This window comes from Neodiprion lecontei, chromosome 7 (assembly GCF_021901455.1).
Source record: "Neodiprion lecontei isolate iyNeoLeco1 chromosome 7, iyNeoLeco1.1, whole genome shotgun sequence".
Taxonomy (NCBI): Eukaryota; Metazoa; Arthropoda; class Insecta; order Hymenoptera; family Diprionidae; genus Neodiprion; species Neodiprion lecontei.
Window position 1 is genome coordinate 21,547,506 of NC_060266.1, and position 24,786 is coordinate 21,572,291.

Sequence of the window (24,786 nt, forward strand, 5' to 3'; positions counted from 1 at the left end):
CTGCCAAGTTTCAAACCGTTCTTTTTATTTGTACCAAAGTCATAAAAAACGAAATAAATTGTTATAAAAATCACTGGTATTTTTCATTTCAAGCTTTCGGAGTCTTGAGGCACGTCTTCCGGTTGATCTAGCGGCTTGAGACTTTACACAGAGATTTGTTCAATGATTTTGAACAGATTAGGGTGGCGTTCCAATCTAAATTTCCCCACCACCAAATAAGGATCACCCTGATACGGTTAGATGGACTAAATTTTTGTCATAAAAAGCCTAGCATTTTCTATTTTACTTTTACAAGTACAGCCAATGTACATCATCGCTCTTCGGCGCGAAGCACTACTTCATCTCTGGTGCAATACACGAGATTTCCTTTGTCCATTATCAGCGGTATTTGCAAACCCGGTCCAGGTTTGAAACGGTATTTAGAGAGCAAAGTGACAAGCGCAACCTTTGTCTGTACCTGACCGAACCTCTTACCTGTAAAGTCAACACAATTTGATCAGTTTACATTCACTCTCATATTTCAGAGCCACGAAATCGACATACCGATGCAGATCCTCGGCCCTTCGCCAAACGGAAGATAACTGTACTGATGTCTACTGGCGATATTCTCTTCGGTGAAACGTTCGGGGTCGTATTTTTCAGGCTCTGGATATATTTCGGGGTCCATGTGGAGTCCGAGAGTCGGGATGACTATCGAAACACCTTTTTGGACACGGAGGCCAACGTCGGGTATCTCAAAAGCTTTTGTGCACTCTCTGTTCAGCATCGGCACCGGTGGATACTTTCTCAGCGTTTCTAAAAAGACGAGGAAACATCAGCTGGAACTTGATCGCGGTTTTCAATCGTTCAGAGTTTAAGGAATTATTATTCGAAGAAACCAACCGGCAACGACTTTGTCAAGGTACGGCATCGCCTTGACGCTATCGTAAGATATTTCACCGAATTCTTCAATTACTGTGTTAATCTCCTTGGCCACTTTGTCCTGTATTTCCGGGTGCACTGACAATTCGTAAAGCGTATGGGTAACGGTTGAAGAGGTCGTCTCAAAACCGGCTGCCCAGAATACGAAGGCCTGTGCAGCTCCTTCAATTATGGTGATTTTCTTGGTATCAGTCTCTGTTTCATAAGAAAAAATTTCAGTTGCCTTCATCATTTTGATTCTTCGAACAGAAATCAGTCGGAATATTACCTGTCGATGCCGTTGTTTTTTTCCCATCATCATTCTGTACCGAACCTTTCTGCATCAGTTGCATAACCAGGTCTAAGAAGTCTCTTCTGACTACGTTGTTAGCCATCCTGTACTCCACCGTTTCCTTGAATGCACCGATGAAGAAGTCCGCTATTTCCTTGTCAACTCCGCGAATACGGAATACGTCCAACAGGTATGGGACCATAAGTGCAACCACGTTTTTTAGGGGTCTGGGTTGAAAAATCTTGCGTCCCCATTTTCGAAAGTCTGCATCCGGATTCTCGATGCTATTACACTCTATTCCGAAAGCCGCCGAGGCTATAACGTCTGTGGCGTACCTGAAACAAACCCAACGAGATATCGTTATTGTTTACTCATGGTTGCATATTCACCAACGGTTGATTGACTAACCGCGCTATGAGATCCTTGAACTCTATCAATTCGGAATTCTTGGCTTTCCTTCCGACGAACGTGGCCAGTGTCTCGGAACTTTCTTTGATCGTGAAGAACATCTGCTTCATTTTACTCGCAGTGAATGTAGGGGTGAACTTGGTCCTTAAGTACTTCCACCTTTCGCCAGGCACAACAAACAAGTGCATCGACAAGGGGTCGACCTTTTCATTGGAGTGTAAACCACGATCGTGGAAGTGCGAAAACTCTTTTGTGAGCACAAGACGTATCAAGTCTGGGTCGTTGACGACGAGGCTCGGCCTGTGAAAAATGTAGATACCGACGACCTGGATTTTTTTAAACTTCGCGTAGACATCGTGGAAGAGTTCGCCTGTAATTAATAATGTTCGACACTTTTTCATCACCTGAAATAATACCTCTGGCCGTTTTTACGTACCGATCGACCGCTGCCCGGCGAAAAGTGGTCCCAAGTTGCCGATAGGAACTACCGGCTTGATGTAATCGATCTTTCTCGAACTCCAGTAGTTGTAAACAACATATTTCATGTACAGGTACGTCGAGAAGATAATGGCGATTAATACTGCCAAAAAATCGACAACAAAGTATGAGGAAAGAAACCCCATTGTTAGAAAGAAAGGCCACCTCACGTTCGGTCCAACACTGAGATGTATTTTTCAAATCTTGTTTCAACACTTTCCACTGTTACATTACCGAAGCAAAACACCGCAGAGATGCTTACCGTGCGCGTTGATCCCACTGAATGATGTGATCGTATTGTTACTAACTTTGTCCTCCGGCTGCCTCCTCGTTATATGCCTACACCAATCTTCGTTCGTGGGTGAAGATTAGGCTGAGCGGGATAGTCGACTAGCAATGTGTGAGTTGGTTTTATCGATGAAAGTCTACTCGTGATGATTCGTAGTTAGTGTTAATTTTATTCCTGGGATATTTCACATTTTTTCTCTAGCCCCTATTGTTTTTTTTTCTACTTTTATCAATAATTCAATAACATATCGGACGGATTAGCCAGGAATTTTTTTTCAAATTTTTGGAACTATCGTTGAGCCGCAACAACTTGCCGAATAATTGGATTTCTGTGATTCTCCGATTTTTCAAAATCACGTGGATTTCAATCTGGAGGCCTTATCAAAAAATTTCACTCATAAAAGTATTGCTATTGTCTATAAAATTTTTGATTTCAATGTTTGATAAAAATTTCTTTACCGTAGTGTTTTTTTTTTTTTCATAAAAAATTTGCATACGTAATTGGTAATAAAAAAGTGCCCTCGTCGATTTAACTGAAATTTGTACCCAGCTTGACTTCCTTAATTTCAAAGATCGTCCATAATTTGCAAAATGGTAATTCCTAGGGGTGTGCGGGTACCCGAAATTTCGGGTACTCAAATTGGGGTTCGGGTCGGATTTGCATCGGGTCAAGTTTTTTGGCAAACTCGAAATCTTCGGGTAGTCCAAAAATTTCGGGTAATCCGAAAACTTTGGGTAATGCGAAAACTTTGAGTAATCCGAAAACTTTGGGTAATCCGAAAACTTCGGGTAGTCCGAAATTTTCGAAAATCTCTGTTCACTTTAGAAAACCCGGTATTTTTGGAGAAGCGAATACAGCCGCGTGCAAAATTTTCGAAAACTCCGCAGTTTTCGGCAAACCCAACATTTTTAAGGAACTCGAGATTTTTAGTAATACGAGATTTTCGGGTAATCCGGGAATTTCGGGTCACTTGAGATTTTTGGGTAGCCGAAATTTTCGGATAATCTGAAAGTTTCAGCTGATCCGAAATCGTCGGTTAATTCGAAATTTTCGGGGACCCGACCCGTCTCGAAGAATTTCAGTACCCGCACACCCCTAGTAATTCCTTATCAAGCTGGTGTTAACTATGATTGTGCGAAGTGAATCAAGCCCGAGACTTACACGATCGGTGCCAATTTCAATAGCGCATTCACTCTCAAAATAGTGACTAGCGTCATTTTTGATTTAAGCAGTCATCAATCACTGCACATGATTTGGCATTTGTATATTGCTCAACTGCGTGATCAAAAAACCGAAAAAGTGTATGGAATGTCTAACTGTTAATTGTAATCGAAACAATTATTAAAATCACAAAATTATTAAGAACGTAAAAACTGTAGTAAAAGCTGACTATGAAGGTAAGAATCATTGGTGGCAAACTGTGTATGAATTTCAGCCAATTCAATTTGGGCAAACTCTTGACATAAATGATTATCACAGATCTTCGCAAAAAATTGTTCTCTAACGGTAGCAAAATTTTCTTTTCCAACGGGCATCCAATATTTAATAGCGAGCAGGAAAATTTTTACAAGAGATCTAATCTTTTTAACACGTACTTGAAGTGTTTAGGAGAGTTAAAAATTTAAAAATACCTCGAAAACTCAGGGAAAAGCGGGCAAAATGGGCACCCGTGAAACCTTGCGCCAACCAACTTTGAAACATCGTTTGACGAAAGGCCCATTTTTGCCCGCCTTTTCTCTACAAGCCTGTTACGCGTATCTAATCTCATATTCAAAGTATTGCAAAGTAAGTCTGGAAATAAATTCAAAATATTTTTCAACTTTCAAAAGTTTCGACAATCTATCGGGGTGTCCATTTTGCCCGCAATTTACGGACTTTTCCTGTAACGGCGTTCGACACTCGGCATCGGTCAGGTTATCATTTTTCGGTCAAAATTTCGAGATCCATAGATTCGAGCCTCTATTTGAAGCGCTAATGTCTTAGGGTGCCAACTGGATTATATATGTTAGCGCGTGATATTCTGGACCTGCCTTCGCGCGCTGTGATGTTTAATAATAGAGAAAATTGGATTATATTTCTTCCGGGCATATTTGTTAGTGTTCGGATTAGTTATGAACCCTTAGCCTAATGAATGGTGTGGAAGGGGTTGCGAAACAAAGACCCTGAGAAGCAGGTTTTTTTTCAACGTAACCACATCCCTAGAAAATGTTGTTTTTGAAGAGGTAGCTGCATTTTAACCGAGCCAGTGGCTGTAATGAAATAAAAGTTGCATAATTGGGAGTTCCAGAGGCAGGGCGGATTCGTTGACGCGTTCCATTATACGCCTTAGTTTATTATTACTAAAATGGACCGAACTACGTTAGAGAAATAGAGTGGCTCTCTCTACTTATGACACATACCAAATAATTGATGAGAAATCCCTAAGAATTTATAATGACATCCTTCCATTGACCCCACGTATTTTCACCATAAATTATAACTCTTGGCTATGTAACCGACCTATTGTGAGAATAAGAAACCAATTCTGAAATCGGAAGGAATGCATCGGCAAATAACACCAATCTGGATCCCCGATCAATGAGTACATTATACAGAACGATGTTACTACACTCAGCATGACTTTTGTATATTTGCTGATTACAGTCGTTGAGAGTGGGGATGGATATGAGTCTTGGCTGGGTGCTCGGTGGGATGTGTTAGATAAATGTTGCGTATAAATATTTAGTGTGACATAATCGATCGATTATATGCCTCGTGTTTACGTTACGCGTAGCTTCTCGGTTTCAACTGTCCATGCGCGTATTTTATAATCTCGATAGAGTGTGATTTTTTATTGCACTTTTGAAGTATTGGAAAGAAATTATTCTCGATATGTGATTCTTTCGAAGGTTTTATTCTATCTCTTTACAAGCTTTTAAACCTCGCCTAGGTTCCGGGTAACAAAGCTTTTAGACATTGAGCCAAAATGACGAAATTGACTTGAGTGTGTTGAACAAGTTTGTCCGAAAGTAAAGGCAATCAAGTATAATGTTTACTTTTTTTTCAAAAGAATGCAGTTGTAGCATAAGAACTTTATTTTTCAACTTGACTTACGTAGTTACGGTAATATAAAAGATTGTTTATGATAAAGCTGATTATCGCTCTTCGATGCGAAGCACTATTCCATTACTGTCAGGGCAGTGCACGAGATTTCCTTTGTCCATGACCATCGGTACTTTCAGATTTGGTCCAGGTTTGAAACGGTATTTGGAAAGCAAACTGATGATCGCAACCTTCGTCTGCACCAGACCGAACCTCATGCCTGCGAAAACATCAAAAATCAATCAGTTTATATCCAATCGAATTAGTCATATTTGAGAGCCACAAGATCAACTTACCGATGCAGTTCCTCGGCCCCTCGCCAAACGGTAAATAAGTGTACTGATGTCTACTTGCGACGTTCTCCTCATTGAATCGTTCGGGGTCGAACTTTTCTGGTTCTGGATAAATGTCTGGGTCCGATTGAATCCCGAGGACTGGGATGACTATCGCAGTCCCTTTTTCGATGCGCAAACCAGTGCCGGGCAGCTCAAACTCTTTCGTGCACTCTCTGTTCAGAATTGGTACTGATGGATACTTTCTCAGGGTTTCTGAAAAAAGCGAGAGAACATTGTACAGCACTTCGTTATGGGACTCGGTGGTTGTGGTTGAAGGAATTGTTATTGAAAGAAACCAACCGTCAACGACCTTGGCAAGGTAGGGCATCGCCTTGACGCTGTCGTAAGATACGCCTCCTAATTCTTGTAGAACTGTGTTTATTTCATCGGCCACTTTGTCTTGCAAGTCTTGATGTAACGCCAACTCGTAAAGACAGTGGGTCACGGTTGATGAGGATGTCTCGAAGCCAGCCAACCAGAAGACGAAAGCTTGAGCAGCACCTTCCATCATTGTGATTCTTTCAGAGTCAAGCGCTGCGCAGGCAAAATAATTCTCAGTTCATTTCCCCGTTTCAATTATTTAAAAATCAACGAAACGAAAGATTACCTGATGATTGCGCCGGTTTCAGCTCGTCGTCATTTTTCACGTAGCCTTTGTTCATCAGCTGCATGATAAGATCCATGAAGTCCTTTCGAACTATGTTATTGGCTTGCCTGTACTCGACGGTTTCCTTGAATGCACTGATAAAGAACTTGGTAACATCCTTGTCGGTTACAGACATACGGAATGTTTTCAATATGGACGGGGCGAAAAATGATAGAAAATTTGTCAATGGTCTGGTCGCAAAAGCTTTTCGACCCATCTTTCGAAATTCCACATCAGGATTTTCAATGCTTTTGCAGTCTAGACCGAAGGCCGTTGAGGCTATAACGTCGGTGGAGAACCTTCATTGAAAAAAATAAGGTAACGTTAATTACCACTAAACAACGTTAAATTGATTTCAATTAAATTTGTAATTATTCAACCAATTATAAACCAACCTTGCTACGAGATCTTTCACTTCGACCAATTCCGAATTCTTCGCTTTATCCGCCACAAACGCGGCGAGTGTCTCAGAACAATCTTTGACGGTGAAAAACATTTGCTTCATTTTACTTGAAGTGAATGTGGGGCTAAACTTGGTCCTCAAGTACTTCCATTTCGCACCAGGGACCGCAAACAGATGTGCCGACAGAGGATCGATCTTTTCCTCGGAATATACTCCACGATCGTGAAAGTGCGTAAAATCCTTTGTAAGAACAAGGCGTATGATATCGGGATCGTTGATCACAAGAGCAGGCTTGTGAAAGGTGTAGACACCGAAAAAAGGGTTTTTCTTAAACTTCAAGTACGCATCGCGGAAAAATTCACCTGTAACAGAGATACGAAGTTTGTGCTATAGTGTTTCGAAATGACTTCGGACCCAAAGTAAATTTGTATCGGAAAGACCGTTGACTCACCCATCGAATATTTGACTGAAAACACAGGCCACATACTGCCAAAAGGAACAATCGTCTCATAGGATACGACATTTCTTGAACTCCAATAATCGAAGGCCACATACTTGAAGTAGACGTAAATGGCACAGAGGACCGCAATTATTATCCCCAATAATTCAACAAGAAAGAACGCCGAGTAAAGCGCCATCGTTTCGATATCCGATACCAATCAGAGGGCTGAAAATATTCGACACAATCATATAGTTTTGTGGAGAAAAGATTCGTGATCAATCTGGGAACACTTGCAATCTACTTTTATGTCCTTCTGAGGCAATATCGAGCAAAATTAGGCCTGGATAAACTCACGGATGATTTGATATTTTTCACCTATTGTGTCGCGCAATGCTTTCTTCTTATGTTTCTTGGATGTTCACTTCAAATTTCTTGGAGCGATTCTCTTTATACAATCGTATCGCTGCTTTGACGAAGGAACGATAAGTTCTTAGAGATTGTTCGCGAAACAATGCTCCACACTGCCGTCCTCCGCGGCTTTTATACGGGGTTTTAGCAAATCAAAATGCCTCTGCGAATCTCTCGTGATAACCCCACAGTGACCCGACTAACAACAAATATTTCCCCCAAGTCTTGAGAGTGATTCGTCTAACGACGTGTGACGTTCACGACCTACCAGCAGATTAATTTCGCCAAATACTCACGATGATTCAACAGTATTCCGATTATGTTTATACCGAAATAATGTTTCTCACAATCGCGTAAACTCGCGACTTTTTAATAATTTTTTACTCCATGTGCACGATCTCCGGGTTTTCGGTTCAAATTAAGGTAGGAAAGAATTTCCGACTGCCAATCTTCGGCCAAAGAATAGATCCTTATATCAGCAGAATCCCCACTTGGGTATTCGGTTGCTAGCACGTTCTATCTATAAAAACATGAGTGGCTGATAATCACAGCGGACCAAATAGGAATAGCCTTGGTAAAAATAACAAAAATTACGCACAAATTTACATATATGTATCTTCAACTACGTAAGTATCTCCATTGATAGTTTAGCTGTTGATTTATATGCGATTGTATCGGATTGATAGATATACGAAGTTGAACTTGAAGTTCGGTAGAATAATGATTCTGCATCGTGAACGTGAATTTGTTCATCATTGATCTTCATCCTCACATCATCAAAATATTTAAATATTTTATAAATCGGATAATCCCAACGGCGTAAAAAGTAGAATCCCCAAAGTTTTTGCTCAAGATATCCATCATGCTGTTGTACCGTATGCAAATAATTACAGGTCAAATTTTCGCTCAGTCATCATGCGTTGAACGAATCTGGGTTTCGGCAGCAAGATAATAACTGTAATAATTTCGGACAGCTTCCCTACACAACTGAGTCGCTTCTACATCCATTATATGTATCCAGCATGGAATTGGAACGATTTGTATCGACACCGCAAGAAATTTTCAAAGTGGACAAAAATCTGTTTTTTGTACATGAGGAATTTTTTATTTCGTAACGAATGGACGCGATAATTTAAACAAAATTTTCGTGTTTCTCGAGTCTTCGTGTGTCACTTGAGTAAGGTCGGCAGTCAATTATCTCCGTAATCAGTTCTGACTGATATTTTATGAAATAAATTCAACAAACAAAAAACAGTCTTACTCCTATGAAGTAATCGTGAATAAATTTGATCAAAATATCGGTATAGAAGATTCTTTAGTTCGGTTTAGCTTATTTATGCTTTCGGATATCAATTTTCCACCGTATTTAAACAGTTATACCGAGAAAAGTTTGTTTTGCAATTTTCGTAAAAAAAAACAAAAATCTACAATTCCTGCTCCGAGTTCCCGGCAGCCATTTGCCGCATGATTAACAAAGAGCATGGCTTGACCATATCGAACTATTTTTCACGCATGTTATTATTATTATTATTATTATTATTATTTTATTGTTGATGAAAGTCCCGAAGGCACCATTCATCATCAACTTAATTATTTGTGGCACGCGAAATATTTCTAGCCGGTAAATGTTTGAGGATGCTTTGTTTTCATGGCCTTCGTTCACGAGAGAATATCTGCGCCAAATCTAATGTTTGCACTGTAAAAAAAAAAAAAAAGAACTAACGCAAATTGGTGGGAATAAATCCTTTTATTATGTGCCCAGTGTTGTAGATTATACAATGTAAATTTGCAAAGTGTATTACATTTTGACTTGTCAGCGGAAAAACATTGCGTGACACTGTAGAATGCTTATTATATGAATACACTGCTTATTATAGTTAATACATTGGTGATGTTTTATGTGGAAGACACCGTTCGACTATAATAACCATCATATTCATACGTACTAAATTACCAGCCCTTTACGGCTCCACCGTAAAATATTTTCTAATGCTTCTTGTTGCAAAATTATTATATATCGCCATATGCTCTCGTAGACTTTAATTGTAGAGCTCATCAAGACCTTGAAGACTTTTGAAAATATCTTTTCCGTATCTGTAAGAGTTTGATCAGCGTTCGCACAAATGTGGCATCCCGTTCCGACTTGGCTTCCATAAATCGTTCTATCTTCGAAACTGTTAATCCGGTTCTAACGAAATATAGCCTAAAATCTTGTCAGACGTTTGTAGCTATCCACAGAAAAAAGAAAGAATCAAAGTCGCTTTTCAGCAGTTCTGCAGTTATAAGCAAACACACGGACACGTAGACAGAGAGACGTTGAAATTTATGTAGGTATGTATATGGTGAATGAAAATATTAATCGAAAGAGCTACGTCAGAGAAGCGAAGACGATGATTTAAGACTTTGTAAGTGACCCATTGTTGAAAAAAGAAATACATTCTGAAATCAGAAGGAATAAATTGGTGAGTATCACCAACTGGATTCCTTAACGATGAGAACAGTGTACAGAACGATGTTGCATGTTACTAAATTCAGCGTGACTTTTGCGTATCTGCTGATTACAGTCGTTGAAAGTGGAGATGGATATGAGTTTTGGTTGATTGTAAGCGCACGGTGGGATATGTTGGATAAATATTTCGAATAAATATTTCTTATCACATTATTGGTTGATTATATACTTTGTGTGCCTGTTATGCCTAAATGTTATGATAAATGTCCTGATGTACCGCCAGCTCATAGAGGCAGTTAGTGGCTGTTGTCGATGAGGTTTCAAACCGTCCTAACCAGAATACGAAAGCGTGCGCAGCTCCTTCGAGCATGATTATTTTAACCCTATTAAACCCTGTTACAAATACGCAAATTATCAATTTACCAATGATAAAAAACCAGGAAGAAAAATAAGGATGGGTCGATGTTTCACCTGACATTTGGTTACTCGTTTTCTCGTCGTCGTTGTCTATGTAACCCTTGTCCATTAGCTGCATCAGCAGATCCAAAAAATCCTTCCTGGCGACATTGTTGGCTATCCTGTATTCCACAGATTCAGTAAAAGAACCGATGAAGAATTTCGTAATATTTTTGCTAGTGACTGGAATTTTGAATAGGTCCAACCAACTCGGGACCATTAATAAAAGTAGATTTCTCAGTGGATTCGGTTGGAAAAACTTTCGCCCCCACTTTCGGAATTCCGCGTTAGGATTCTCGATGCTGTTGACCTGTATGCCAAAGGCTGCCGAAGCTATGACGTCAGTGGAGAACGTAGAATTGTTAATGTTATGTGAAAACGTGAGCGTTACTATGAATTCAGAAGTTTATAATACTTATACGTCAACAATCGGTAGACCAACCTCGCGAAAAGCTCCTGGACCTCGACCAACTCGCGATTTTTCGCTTTTTCGGCGATGAAATCAACCATTTTCTCGAAGCATTCTCCAACCGTGAAAAATATCTGCTTTATTTTACTCGAAGTGAATGCGGGAGAGAACTTGGACATCAAAAACCGCCATTTTTCACCTGGAACGGACAACAGATGCGCCGACAAGGGATCGATCTTCTCGTTACAATAGATCCCGCGATCCTGAAAATGTGCGAACTTTTTTGTGAGAACGAATCGTATGAGGTTCGGATCCTTGACGACAAGTACAGGCTTGTGCATCATGTAGACACCAAAGACGGGACTCTTCTTATTACTGAAATAGAAATCACGAAACAATTCACCTGCAACATAAAGTTGAATAAATATAGTTTTTTCTCTAGCACGAATGGTGACCGTTCTATAAAGGTTGCGTATTCTTCCTACCGATTGAAAACTGTCCCGAAAGTAAAGGCCAAACGTTGCCAAACGGGACAATCGGTTTGACATAGTCAATGTTTTTGCTTTGCCAGTAACTGAAGGTGATGTACTTAAAATATGTGTACACCACACAGACTATTACAATTGCTATTCCAACGAATTCAACGAGAAAATACTTGGAGTAAGGTGCCATCTTTCCTCTTACATTTTATCAGTACAGCTTTCCGCACCGTGCAGTGCTTCAGGATTGTTTACGACAAGTGCTCTTCAGTTTAGTGTTTGAAAAAACTGTCGATATTGATCAAACGTTGTATTATTAAGCACTTAAGATGTGGTCTTTCACTAATATTCATTCACAGTACCGATATAATTAAGACTTTGATCTTATGGCGTTAGAATGAAGTTTTTGGGTAAGATGAATGGTCGTCCATCGTAAACCGTGTGATTGAATTGATATGATTAAACTGAGGATCGTCACAAAGTCATTCCTATATATATTGTGTGCTCCTTCCACCTGAATTTCACGGAAATTTTTGACCATACTGGTGCACATCCTGTTCAGCAGATTGAAAATAATAGAAGGATCTTTAACGGTTGATATCTTGTTAAATTTTAAAGGACTATTATTTACATTAAACGAAGTAACGAAAATTCAATTAGTCTATAAATAATCAGATTTATGTTCGTTATAATACTAGATATGGAGTTAAAGGGTAATCTGTCCTCGTACAGATTCGTAAATAAAATGATATTTAGTTTACATTCCATCATGTTACGATGATTTTACACTTTCTGTCTATTAGCATTTACCACTTGACGGCACTTAGAGCGCGACCACTTTGCACTAGTAATTTTGTACACTCTACAGTTCCCGCGTCAGTGCGTGTTTAGTGCGGCTCAAGTGAAACATGTGGAGTCGCAATGTCACTGCACGAGTACGAAATGGAAACATAGGGACAATCATGATTTTCCGCTGAAATTCAAGTGGCGACTGAATATGCGGTTTTGGGATAACACTGCGAATTCTCCTACATATGAATTACTTGATATGCGGTTTCCAGACTCATTCGAAAATGATTCTTGAACTGATAAATAATTTTTCACGCATTTTAATTGATTATTAATCTAGAAAAATGTACTTATTTACTAACCTGTTTGTCGGTTAATTTATACACAATAATTTCAATAAAGTTTTGGATTTTGGCCTTAAGAGTCTCCTGAGCCGTATTTAAACGAGCCAATAATTTACCTTCGTTATGAAGGAAGACGATAATAAATCTAATGACTGCTTTTTGATTCGGATTATATTTTTGCACAATTTTATTGCACTAGCACTCACCAGCGATGATGTCAATTTTTTTGCACTCAGTGCTAGTGCACTCAGTGCACTAGATTTTCAAGTGAAACACGCTGCAATTTAAAAGTGCGCGCCAAAATTCCAAGTGGAACACGCGTCTTATGTCAGAAAGGAGGGGAGGATGCTTTTTATTGTAAGTAAAAAGTGTAGCGCATAATTCGGAATATCCTCGCCAATCGCCAAATCGTTGAGTAATCGCAACTTTTTTGAACTTCGTGTAACCGCCTATGCATATCAATACATCTCAGAGATTTCCTCTTTAAGCTACAATTAGAAGTGACGTAGTAAATTACGTCATAGCCATGAGTGAGAATAATTGTGAAAAACTAGATTGATTCGGACCTGTCCTCGTCCTCCCACACTCTATGCCCTTGAATGCTGATAAATTATTCATCAAATTTTGTAATTCAGTAGTTCAACAAAGTGTCAAATACCATTTCAGAAACGTACCGAAAACCGAATTTTACCTAGTCGGAAAAATGATATACCGACAAATAGAATCAATTCAAAGCACCTTACGGCTGCTATCATTACTGACCGAGGAATACACGAACTCATACCATTCAATAGCAATGATTAGTCAACGTCTTTACTGATTAAGTTGAACGTAACCAAGCGTCGGTAATGTAGGTAGTAGGTTCGTGCGTTTATCATGGTGATTTTTAACTGACAGTTGGTAGTCATGTTGGGTTGTAAGTATTTCCCGCTGATGACGTAACGTCATAATCGAGCTCCCAGTTTCTCTTAGGAGTTTCTCATCACGTAACAGCGTAATCTGCGATCAATAGACGGTATATTCCCCTCTTGATACCCTGGAGCCGTAGTAGCGCTAGGCACATTCGGTGCATTGTAATTAGGAACGGAGGCACATTGCGACGATGTGTTGTGCGGTCGGGTTTGGCGCATCGAGAATTGGTGAAACGTGAACGCCGAGTGATAAATAAATAAGATAAAAACCGAGCCCAACCCGTGAGCCGCAAGGCAGGTCGATTCGCGCGATCCGATAATCGTCTGCAATTGCGTAAAAAGTGGTGTAAAAAAGCAGACGGAATATAGCTCAAGCTCGGTTCAGGGTCGAGGCACGATAGATGTCTAAAAGTGTAAGAGTGTGATATATACCCTGGCACACACAACACATGCGATGCGAAATGTCAAACGCTGATGCATGATTAAAGAACCTTGCGTCGATGACCTAAGACATTCATGAGCAGCGAATAATCGTTCGGAATCTCGGGAATAAAGGGTATATGATCTAACCGAGGTTCGATTCACCCACGTGATTATTTGACTGTTACAGCGAATACATGACATTCTAGTTCTACCTGCCTGCCCACCTGTACCAGTATTGGTCATAATATTCCGAGAAATGAACGGGCTCAAATTTATCCTAGAATATTATTAACAGCCGGTGGAGAGCTGGTGATTCACTTTTTTATGATTCGATCTCGAACACTGCTGTTGCAAAGGAGATTTTCAACACTTGGTAACAGAGAGATAATAGAAGTGAAGAAAGTATGAGCTCCGTGTGGAAGAGACTTCAAAGGGTTAACAAAAGAGCCGCAAAGTTTCAGTTCACCGTATCTTATCACGAAGTAAATTTGGAAACTACGTCGAAATGGTAAGAGAGAGAGAGAGAGAGAGAAAGTAAAATATTTATGATGCAAAGTAACATGTTCAGAAAAAGTTTTTACTTGGACCCTTGGCATTTACGGAAATTCAGCTATTAAATAATAGCAAAGTAAACATGTTCATATTTTGAAAAGACAACTGCTTGAAATTCGTTTTAAATAAACACGATGTTTCGTTACGTTGACATTACTAACTTCAGCCTTCTTTTATATCTGCAACGACAGCAGCCGAAATTTGACACTTTGTCTCTCAGCGTGCTTTGGAATAATTTCAACGCGTATACGTTTCAATTTTTATTAATATTTTCGTCCTTGTGCATGTCACTCGTTCCCACGATGATTCGCATTTACGCATTTACGTTTAACTCAAATTAGTTTTTTCCTCTTTTCTTTCCTCCACTTTTTGTGGACTATAACTCTGTTCCATGACTTGCGCGATTTATTACAGAAGCCCTCCACTTTCAGCTTGGTGCATGAGGTATTTTTGGATCTAGAGTCAAAAAGGCGTACGTTTGTTATTGTTTCGACATTTGTTTTGCCCTCTTGTTCGTCAACAATCAGTTTTATTTTACGACGGATATCTCTGGCGAAAGAACTAATTTTAATGTCGCATTAGGGAATTTCCGTCCAGTTGATAAGGAATCTAAGTGACGCAATACAAGGTATAAATAAACAGCTCTATGTCTGTTTCCTGTTTGTGACTTCTCAGCATGATAATATATTCATTCGTTTCAAATCCAACTTGTTATTATCTTGTTGAAGTTAGTAACGTTACCGTAAAGATTTATACCGAGAAAAAATGGTTATTGTACAGTTTTGGAACTGTTTAAAATTTAGTAAACCGTAATAAAACAAAACGCATTCATATTTTGCAATCTTAGTTCTTTTAAAATCATTGCATTGTTAAAGTTGTGCCTAAATTTACGCTGGGTACGTTACTAAAATCATCATATGAAACATCTGTCTGAAAGTCACTTCTGAGTTACCAAAGTCTGTTGAAATTTGACCAGAAAATATCGAAATTCAAGCTTGTCAATATTTGCAAATATTGATAAATCGCCGAGATATCCTAAGTCAATTGAATATACGTATAATAGAAAAACTAACAAACTGGGCAAGAAAAGGAGCTTGAAGATCATGAGAATTTAGTGCAAAATAAAGTTTCCAAGAATAATAATCTTGCAAATCTTATCTCTTACTTTTACGTCAAATCAAATGTTTCCTTCTAAATAACCAGAGGTAGCATTTTATCATTCTTCTATTTATCGACAAGCGGAATTAGCTCATATAGAATCAGATAACATACCAAGTGACGTAAAGTATTCTTTGAATACACATACATTAATTTCATATATTATTTCAAAGAAATAAAAGCAGATGTTTTATATTTACCCTGATCCTGCAGTCGATACTTTGAGTCAAAAGCTCAATCTCAGTGATCAAAGCCAACGATGCACAAAAAATAAAGAATCACGGCTAAAATTTCGATGCATTAGAAAGACTTTTTCCTTACACCATTCCAATTATATTCTAAAATTTGGAGACACAAAATTTAACTTGGGATGTTGATCGTCCAGTTTTATTTTTCATTTTTTTTTTTTACAGATTTTTAATGAGCTAGTACAAATTTTAGTCGTTCTAGTTTATATTTTAATTGTTTATGTTTATGTCTGATGCAGGACGCCAAATAAGTTGAGCGTTGTGTGGACCAGGCGTAGTAGAAGAGTCAGTTCTGAGCCTCTGCAATGGGAACCGACCCTCAGCGATCCCTTGAAGGGAAACATCAGCTGGCCTGTACCAGACAATCACATAGTTTCCGTTACCCTATTCAAGGACCCACGAACACACGAACTGGAAGACAAAGAGTGGACTTTTGTCATCGAAGATGTAAGGCAATGTTTGCAAAAACCTTTCATCCAGGTTTTACTGTCTCTATAAAGTATATGTATGAACATAATGGTAGTCTTATTTTCAATCGAAATTCGTGCGTTGAAATTAATGCTGGTTGAAAAATTAAATTACGAGAAACCTCGATATTATTTTTATTGCAAAATTGAGAAACACTTCTCGAGTATCTAATTCTTATGCACATAAATTCAGGTTTCAACAACAGGAAAACGGCGACACGTCGCAGCGACGAGTATAAACATGAAAAAATATGCTTCCCTTGAATCGAGTCAGCAGCAACTAAAATTAGAGCTGAAACCAACGTCGAAAAAAATTGTCAGCGCCACATTGGAGTGCACTTTGTCATGCGTATTTCTCAGGGAGGGAAAGGCGACGTAAGAAATTTGCTCGATCGATACAAATTTATGATCAAATGTTCAAAACTATCCTGACAGAATGCTCCTTTCTCATTTGATAGGGACGAGGACATGCAAAGCATGGCCAGTTTGATGTCGGTTAATAATAACAGCGACATCGCGCCGTTGGACGATTTTGACAATGAAGATATCCCTGAGGACGTTGAGGAAATTGGTGGTAAATCTCTGGAAGAGGTTCTCGACATTTCCGCGCAGTTGGATCTACTCACTAACAGCCTAACAGAGAGTGAAATTGCCAGCACACCGATAAGCGGTAATTGATTAGAACAGTTTCTAACTGACTACAATTAATTTCAAAGCCTTTTTGAATGAATTCTCCAAAATACCGTGACAAAGAAATGTAGTAACTGTTTTTATGAATAAATTTTTAGTCGAATGATGCGGATATATTCAAATGGCAAATGACGATCGTGATAAATCGCTAACAATATTTCCTCTGCTTTTGATTAATCAGTTGCTAGCTTGTCAAAGGATGAGACAACACCGGTTAATGATAACAACAATCCGTTTACAAGAGACATCGCTCAGATGGGAAGCGGCGGTGATGATAAAGTAGAAAAATCTCCGTCCAAAGATAACGTTGCGATTGAGAACGAGTAAGTGTCTGTTCCGCAAGATAAATATTCTAATTGTTTATAAAAATACAAATAACTGGTCTTTTTCGGTCCGAGAATAAAAATATCTGCTTGACTTTTTAGCAAAAACGTTGAGCAATCCTCGGTGAGACTATCGCTACAGCCGCTGGATTTGAAAAAGGGAATTTCGGACGTCCCTCCGAGGTTTCGGGAGACAACGCCTGGTCAAGACCTCCTCGAGTGGTGCAAAGATGTGACAAAAAATTACCCAGGAGTCAAAGTTACCAACCTCACCACTTCCTGGCGCAACGGCATGGCTTTCTGCGCTATTATCCATCATTTCAGACCTGATTTAATGTTAGCTAACTTCTGGATAAATCCCATCATGCATTTTATCCTTGAACTGATGAAATGACACACCTTTGTTTTATTTTCACTTACAGAGATGTTGATACTTTATTGCTGCACGATGTCAAGGGCAATTGCAAGAAGGCTTTTGACGCGGGAGAAGCATTGGGCATACCCCGAGTGATAGAGCCGGCTGATATGGAAATTTTAACTGTACCTGACAAACTGGCCGTCATGACGTACCTGTACCAACTCAGAGCTCACTTTACTGGACACGAGCTTGAGGTTTGTGAAGAAATTTATTCCTCCAACAGACGAATATTACGTAGTTTATAATAATCTGAACGTTATCTAATTCAGGTACAACAAATTGGCAAAACAGCCGACGAATCTTCCTACATGATCGGCAGATTTAATACAGACAACAACACTGATGTTACGGTACAATTGTTTGGTCAGGAAATAATAAATTTACGTAAAAAAGAGCAGAGTGAGCAACGGAATAACAAGACTGACGGTAACAGAAGGTAAGGGGATTCAAAATTCTTTATCGTTTGAATATATGTTTTTTTTTTGTGATGACAAAGAATCTGGTATAATTCAGATCCCTTGTACTTTGCAGATCAAATCCGTTCGACTTGAAACGGGACGAAAGCGGTATAGAAAGTCTTAAGAACAAACTACATCTGAGTCTTAATACCGATCTTATGGATCACGATCAGCACGGCAAAGATAAATCACCTTCAAGCGTGAAAGACGTTAAGGACATAATTTTGGCTGGCTCGAAAAGTTTTCTGGGCAAAGTTCTGTCGCCCACTAAAGAAAAGCATGCGGCGAGAGAAAAGGTGCATTTTTAGATACTTTATTTTTGTTTCAGGCACAATTACAACACTCGGTAAACTTTCTTCTCTCAAAAATTCGTTGAGCCAGGTGAATGGCAATGAAATATTCCCTCTGAACATCTGAATTCCGATCGATTAGACAGTTCTCTGTTACTTGACTCGATATTTTATTTCAGAGTAAATCCCCATCTAGAACCGGTCAAATAACTCAACCACAACCACCGCAGCAGCAGCAGAGGCCAGTTTTAATGACACGCAGACAACTAACGGATCCCTTCGGTTCCGATGACGAGGAAGAGCTCCAAGTTGTCCAGGATAAATCGTCGCAATCGATTTCCATAGCAAAATCACAGTCCTCTACACGAGACACCGTTAGTGTGCTTATTTTGTGTAATTAGCAAAGCCTTTCGCGTTGATGTTTAGGAATCTTGTATTGAATGAAAAAGAAAAGATGGGTTTGTTTTTTGTCAGTAACTGGTGTAACGACAAAGATCACATTTCATTTCAGGATTCGTCGCATTCGATTGACAGAAGTAGCCGAGGGAGTTCGGAATGCCGTGGCACATCTCCGACTTCTACTGACCCACGACTACCACATGTAATTATTGATTATTTAGCGATTGAATCTATGGTATGAAAATGGGAATGCATCAGTTAATCTGTGTTTCTCTGCTCAGCCTCTTGTCACTCGACATGATGAGCTTAAGGAAAGAGCTAGACAACTTTTGGAACAGGCAAGAAATCAAGCCAAACAACCACCAATCAATTCTGCTGCCGCAAGTCCCGTTGAGGTTGGTAAAGAAAAGTACCCGTGTATTAAAAGTACAGCGTAACAATATCATGAGAATGAACTGACTTGTGTCATGCACCAACTTTCAGGGGCAAAGCGACGCTGAGAGGCAGCTTCAGCTACGCGAAAGAGCCCGGCGCTTGATAGCTGAAGCCAGAATGGGAGCAGCGGTAAATACTAGTCAAATCGGTGATGAAAATTCTACCGAAACAAGGAACATCGACGATCAAAACAACAGTCCACGTCGCAGCACTACTCCTTCCACACCTTCAACTCCTGGGGATAGATTGAGCATTAAGGTACTTCAAATGTTTGTATGATTTTCAACGAAGTTCAAGTTGGTGAGTTAACACAGCAAAGCATTGAAAGAACATCGATTACGATTTTGCAATTTCAGAATGACCGAGTTGTTGGGTTTGCAAAATGCAAGTACATTTTGCATGTTTTTATTTTTCACTGAATTGCAAATAATTCTAAAGTTGCGATACAGTCTCATACCTCATGGTTTTTAACTGTGAAATTTTGTGAAATAATGCTATTAAACAAATATATTTTAAATACCGAGCTTCGAATCACTTGGTCCTTCAAATTTCAGTCTGAACACAATGGCAATGTTCCTACAAGTGCAACAGGGACAACAGACGGAGAAAAGAAATCGCCGCTGTCGTCATTTTCGAAAATTATGGACAGAATATCACCAGAGCATACTAGTCCTGACGGTAGCATCTATTCAACTCGTGGGGTATGTAGCTCGTTAATATTGTCAATTGAACAACCTTTGAGACTCGGTGTTAGTTCAATTTCAGTATCTCTTTACCTAATATATTCAATACTTATTTTAACGCAGTTTGGAAAGGACATGACAACGTACATCCAAAACGAGTTGGAGGCTCTCGAGAGAGAGCAGAATCAGATAGACGTACAGGCTGGAAAGTTGGAAAAGCAGCTTAGAGCGGCGATGGAAAGCGATAACGAAGAAGAAACGGAAAGATTGATGTCTCTGTGGTTCACTCTAGTCAACAAGAAGAATGCTCTTCTTAGAAGGCAGATGCAACTGAATATTTTGTAAGCACAGACGAAAGAAATACGCCTAACGCATTTATACGCATCCTGATTCATGTTCTATTCAATATTTATAATTTTCTATTTTCCTTTCTCTTTTCACGCCTGCAGAGAAAAAGAAGATGATCTGGAACGTCGTTCAGAACTGTTGAACCGAGAACTTCGCAGCATCTTGGACGTTTGTGATTGGCAAAAAACGCCAGAGCAAAAGATTCGCGAGAATCTTCTTTTGGAAGAATTGGTATCGATAGTAAACAAGAGAGACGAACTTGTGCATCACCTTGATAATCAGGAACGAGCGTAAGTGCTTTTAATATTATTTTTCATCAAACATAATTTTCACTGGTATTATGTGACAATGATTTACACGTGAAATATCATTTTAAGTATCCTGAAATAATAGGATTATTGACCTGATTATTTCTTAATAAAAACATTTTCATAAGTTTATGCTTTAGTCTTCAGAGTTTTTGGTACAATCAAGAAAATTACTATCTGTTGTAATATTTATTTGTAACATTTGTGTCGTATTTTTTCTCAACACAGCATCGAGGATGACGATGAGATTGAGCGTGATCTTTCGCGAGCTGGATTGGCTCAACGTAACAAAAACTGCGTCGTCCAGTGAGAATGCCTATATTGCTTGTCAAAGATTATTTCAAGAATGACGATACGTCATGTGGTCAAGGTCTGTCAGTAGTTTTGATTTAATGAATTTTATTGACATTGCTGTGACGTTGTTAGTTTGTACTTTGAAAACATTTCCTAAAGATCATATATTCTGTATATACGTATTTTTTTACTTGAACAAACAGCTTTTACATATAAATCGAATTGTTTGTTAAGGTACGTCCAGTGTTGCTGTGGAGCTGCCAAAGAATGAATACACACTTAATCTGTCCTAATCAGCCTATTGATAATATAATATATGACAGTAGGAATTAAAAAAAAGAAAATGAAAACACAACGGTTAGTAAATAATTTACAATTAAATGTATAGGTTACACCTGTACAATAGATTCATTTATTGATATCTTCAACGCGTGTAAATTTCAAATATTGATAAATTCTTAAATAGAAAGTTTTATTATTGTATTGACGCATTGATTTATTATTACAGTTTAAAAATTTTAAAAATTGAATAGTCTATTTGAGGAAAACAGAATTTGTCGATTTGTGCAACACCCCTATTCATGTTCGCAATCTGCAACTCGTAAACATGAAGAAAAAAAAGAAAAGCAATTTATTGATTAGTTATAATAGTTGGCTACTGAATTATAAATAATTTATGTTTATTAAGTTTATATCTATGGCATAACTAGCTGTTAATTCCTAATTGTTTGAAATTCTGAAGGTTGTCTTTTCGTGTGTGCTGTATTCTTGTTTATACCCTCGTTTTTCTCTCTAGTTACTTATTGTTATTGTTACTCATTCTTTTCTTTTTTTTGTATTATTATAAAAATATCAGAAGCATACTCAAGTACGGTGCCATAGTATATAATGTATTATACATACATACATACATACATACATACATACATACGTAAGTTGATTAGTCTTTTCTTTTTCTTTTTTCTATTACTTTTTACTCTGATTCATCTCTAATACTATTCTAATATTTGAGTCGATGTCTTGAATACCATAGTTTTCATTAGTTACTCATATCTCACCAGAACACAAGACTATCTTGTATTATATACGGATCATCGTCGTGTTCTTCTAGCTGTAATGCTGACAGAAAGAGCAAAAAAAAATTTACGAAACAGACAAAAATTTATCTGGTTTTTAAATATATTATTTACATCAAATAACGACGCAACTCTGTTACATAGGTATTATACTTCTTACTACTTATATACATAAATAAATGATGAGCTTTAAATTAACGGTGCTCTGTTACTAAGGGCATATTTATAAACGTCGCTACGACGATATTTTAATTGACTGGCAATATAATAGCGAATGATTCAAGACAGAACCAAATATATGGTGAATATGACGAACGAGTCACAAAAGAAAAGTTTTGAAAAGCAAAGAAAAATAATAAACACGTACAATCAATTACAGTCACGCTTCACTATTTGAAACGGAGAAAGAATACCTATATATTACACGAATATCTTGGCAATCATAGTTTCAGAAAATATTTATTAACATTGTGTATTGTACATACAAAATAGTATAATAATTACAATTGAGTACAGTTTTTTGTAACAAAAATTACATCACGCATTTTAAACTACTTCTGAATTTTACAATCACACAAAAATTAAACAATAATATTTATCTCTTCGTTATTCATGCTATCACTAGTAACACCAGTTCTAAAAGTACGCGACATGCCTCCATGTTATTTAAATGTGAATCGATTTACTTACTCAAATAAGAGTTTAACGAAATCTTGTGGAAGAATGAAAAACTGTGAAAAATAGCATTGTTTCTACACTGATCGTTTCCTTGACGTGTATTTATAGCGAGTTGGGTGGTCTGAAAAATTCTATTGAATCAACTTTTGTTTTTTAATTGATCCACTCAATTTCTAACTCCACATGAAATTTGGCAAGAGAGATCGTAAATCAGCGAGCTCACATGTGATTATTTAAATAACATTTATTATAGCGGCATTGTAATACTGTATCAATGTAAGTTTTTGGTTATCAAAGCATACTGTTTAAACTATAATATCCATTCGTTCATCGCTCAGACAAATTTTTATTTATGTCATCATACAAGGACATCGTGAATGTCTACTCATGTGTTTGTATACAAAAAATACAAGAAATATACTTATTCTTGCCAACAATGTGTAACCCATTGTTACAGTTATCTATGTTAGCTAAAGAATTAATCTCCATGAATTGCTACCTGTGATATATGTACGTATGTGTAATTATGATTCATAATTTACTCTTAGTAGAAATTCACGCATTATCTTTGTTTACATATATATATATGACATATATATCTATAAAACATTGGTAATAAAGCACAATGATGATGCATCCTGGACTATTTGGCGTTATTTACAGTGTGTTAACATTTCTATTTTCTCATTGATATTCGTCTTGGGACAAACAATTTTGATCAATTGACTGTACAAGATTATTGAACCGGTCAATGGTGACTGCCGCACGTTTCTGTCGGTCTGCACCCAATTATCTTAGATGATTGAATCATTAGTACGTTTAGTTTTATCCTTACGGCAATGCGGGACAGTTTGTATACAACGCTTCAGTCGAGAGAAACTCGAAACATGTCAATGCTTGCAATGTCTTGGCTTGCTGGAGGCGAGATTCATTCCTTTTGAACGATATACAGAAGTTGAAACAATATCATACTAAACTTATGAAAGGCAAGAATTCTCAGATGTGTCTCAAAAGTTGCGGCAACTCGATATTCAAAGAAGAATAATTGCTCGTGGTCTTGGAACGAAACAGTAAATCGCTGCGAAGAGGCGACGTGAGATTGCGAAAATAGTAGCGACGTTAAGCAGCTATATGTATGAGTAGACACGTACATCTGAAAGAGGAGAGATTTGGACCGTAAAAACTCTGCTGTTTGTCCTAGGCTCTTTGCACGTTTGCATTTTTGCGAAAATTTTCGCCAATTTGAAAAGTGTTGGAATAAATTAATTGCGGCACTATTCGGACGTAATTTTGCAGGAGAAATCGATTGGGCGCAGTCCCGATACGCTGCGATCAACGCATCAAAAGTTACAGCCAAAAAACGAAAACCTGTGTTTTCGACATTTTTCAGCAGGTGCATTTTCCTTCGTAATTTCTCTCCTGTTGATCCCACGCTCTTTTCGCTGCGTTTTCTGAGTTCCTGAGGGTCCAATTAGTCGGGAAAGGGTCATACAAAACGAATCTGAGACCCAAAATTTTTGGTCGAAAAATGAAGAAAAAGTAAGGCTAACCCCTTTGCATTTTTGGCGAAAATTTTCGCGATTTTGAAAAGTGCTGGAATAAATTAATTGCGGCACTATTCGGACGTAATTTTGCAGGAGAAATCGATTGGGCGCAGTCCCGATACGCTGCGATCAACGCATCAAAAGTTACAGCCAAAAAACGAAAACCTGTGTTTTCGACATTTTTCAGCAGGTGCATTTTCCTTCGTAATTTCTCTCCTGTTGATCCCACGCTCTTTTCGCTGCGTTTTCTGAGTTCCTGAGGGTCCAATTAGTCGGGAAAGGGTCATACAAAACGAATCTGAGACCCAAAATTTTTGGTCGAAAAATGAAGAAAAAGTAAGGCTAACCCCTTTGCATTTTTGGCGAAAATTTTCGCGATTTTGAAAAGTGCTGGAATAAATTAATTGCGGCACTATTCGGACGTAATTTTGCAGGAGAAATCGATTGGGCGCAGTCCCGATACGCTGCGATCAACG

At 38.3% G+C, this 24,786-nt stretch overlaps 3 protein-coding genes across 3 annotated transcripts; 1 reads left to right on the forward strand and 2 right to left on the reverse strand.

Moving 5' to 3' along the window:
- Positions 1–4: 4 nt before the first annotated feature.
- On the reverse strand, positions 5–8,129 carry LOC107221324. The gene is made up of 13 exons (XM_015660267.2): positions 7,628–8,129; positions 7,283–7,498; positions 6,824–7,193; positions 6,390–6,727; positions 6,083–6,316; positions 5,744–5,995; positions 5,504–5,667; positions 2,037–2,268; positions 1,601–1,970; positions 1,190–1,527; positions 883–1,116; positions 544–795; positions 5–474 (listed from the first exon to the last, which is right to left on the reverse strand). The coding sequence occupies exons 2-13, from the start codon at positions 7,467–7,469 to the stop codon at positions 311–313; spliced, it is 3,135 nt and encodes a 1,044-aa protein (XP_015515753.2). The 5' UTR covers positions 7,470–7,498; positions 7,628–8,129; the 3' UTR covers positions 5–310.
- A 1,926-nt stretch (positions 8,130–10,055) lies between these two features.
- On the reverse strand, positions 10,056–12,327 carry LOC107221310 (cytochrome P450 6A1-like). The gene is made up of 4 exons (XM_046745867.1): positions 11,680–12,327; positions 11,029–11,398; positions 10,602–10,939; positions 10,056–10,523 (listed from the first exon to the last, which is right to left on the reverse strand). The coding sequence occupies exons 2-4, from the start codon at positions 11,337–11,339 to the stop codon at positions 10,378–10,380; spliced, it is 795 nt and encodes a 264-aa protein (XP_046601823.1). The 5' UTR covers positions 11,340–11,398; positions 11,680–12,327; the 3' UTR covers positions 10,056–10,377.
- A 1,299-nt stretch (positions 12,328–13,626) lies between these two features.
- On the forward strand, positions 13,627–23,203 carry LOC107221326 (EH domain-binding protein 1). Its single transcript, XM_015660271.2, has 18 exons — positions 13,627–14,449; positions 16,139–16,346; positions 16,560–16,741; positions 16,825–17,036; positions 17,238–17,379; positions 17,482–17,715; positions 17,802–17,991; positions 18,067–18,233; positions 18,329–18,551; positions 18,725–18,919; positions 19,057–19,146; positions 19,226–19,339; positions 19,428–19,637; positions 19,934–20,080; positions 20,186–20,403; positions 20,512–20,700; positions 20,947–21,088; positions 21,247–23,203. The coding sequence occupies exons 1-17, from the start codon at positions 14,346–14,348 to the stop codon at positions 21,026–21,028; spliced, it is 2,907 nt and encodes a 968-aa protein (XP_015515757.2). The 5' UTR covers positions 13,627–14,345; the 3' UTR covers positions 21,029–21,088; positions 21,247–23,203.
- The last annotated feature ends 1,583 nt before the right edge of the window (positions 23,204–24,786 follow it).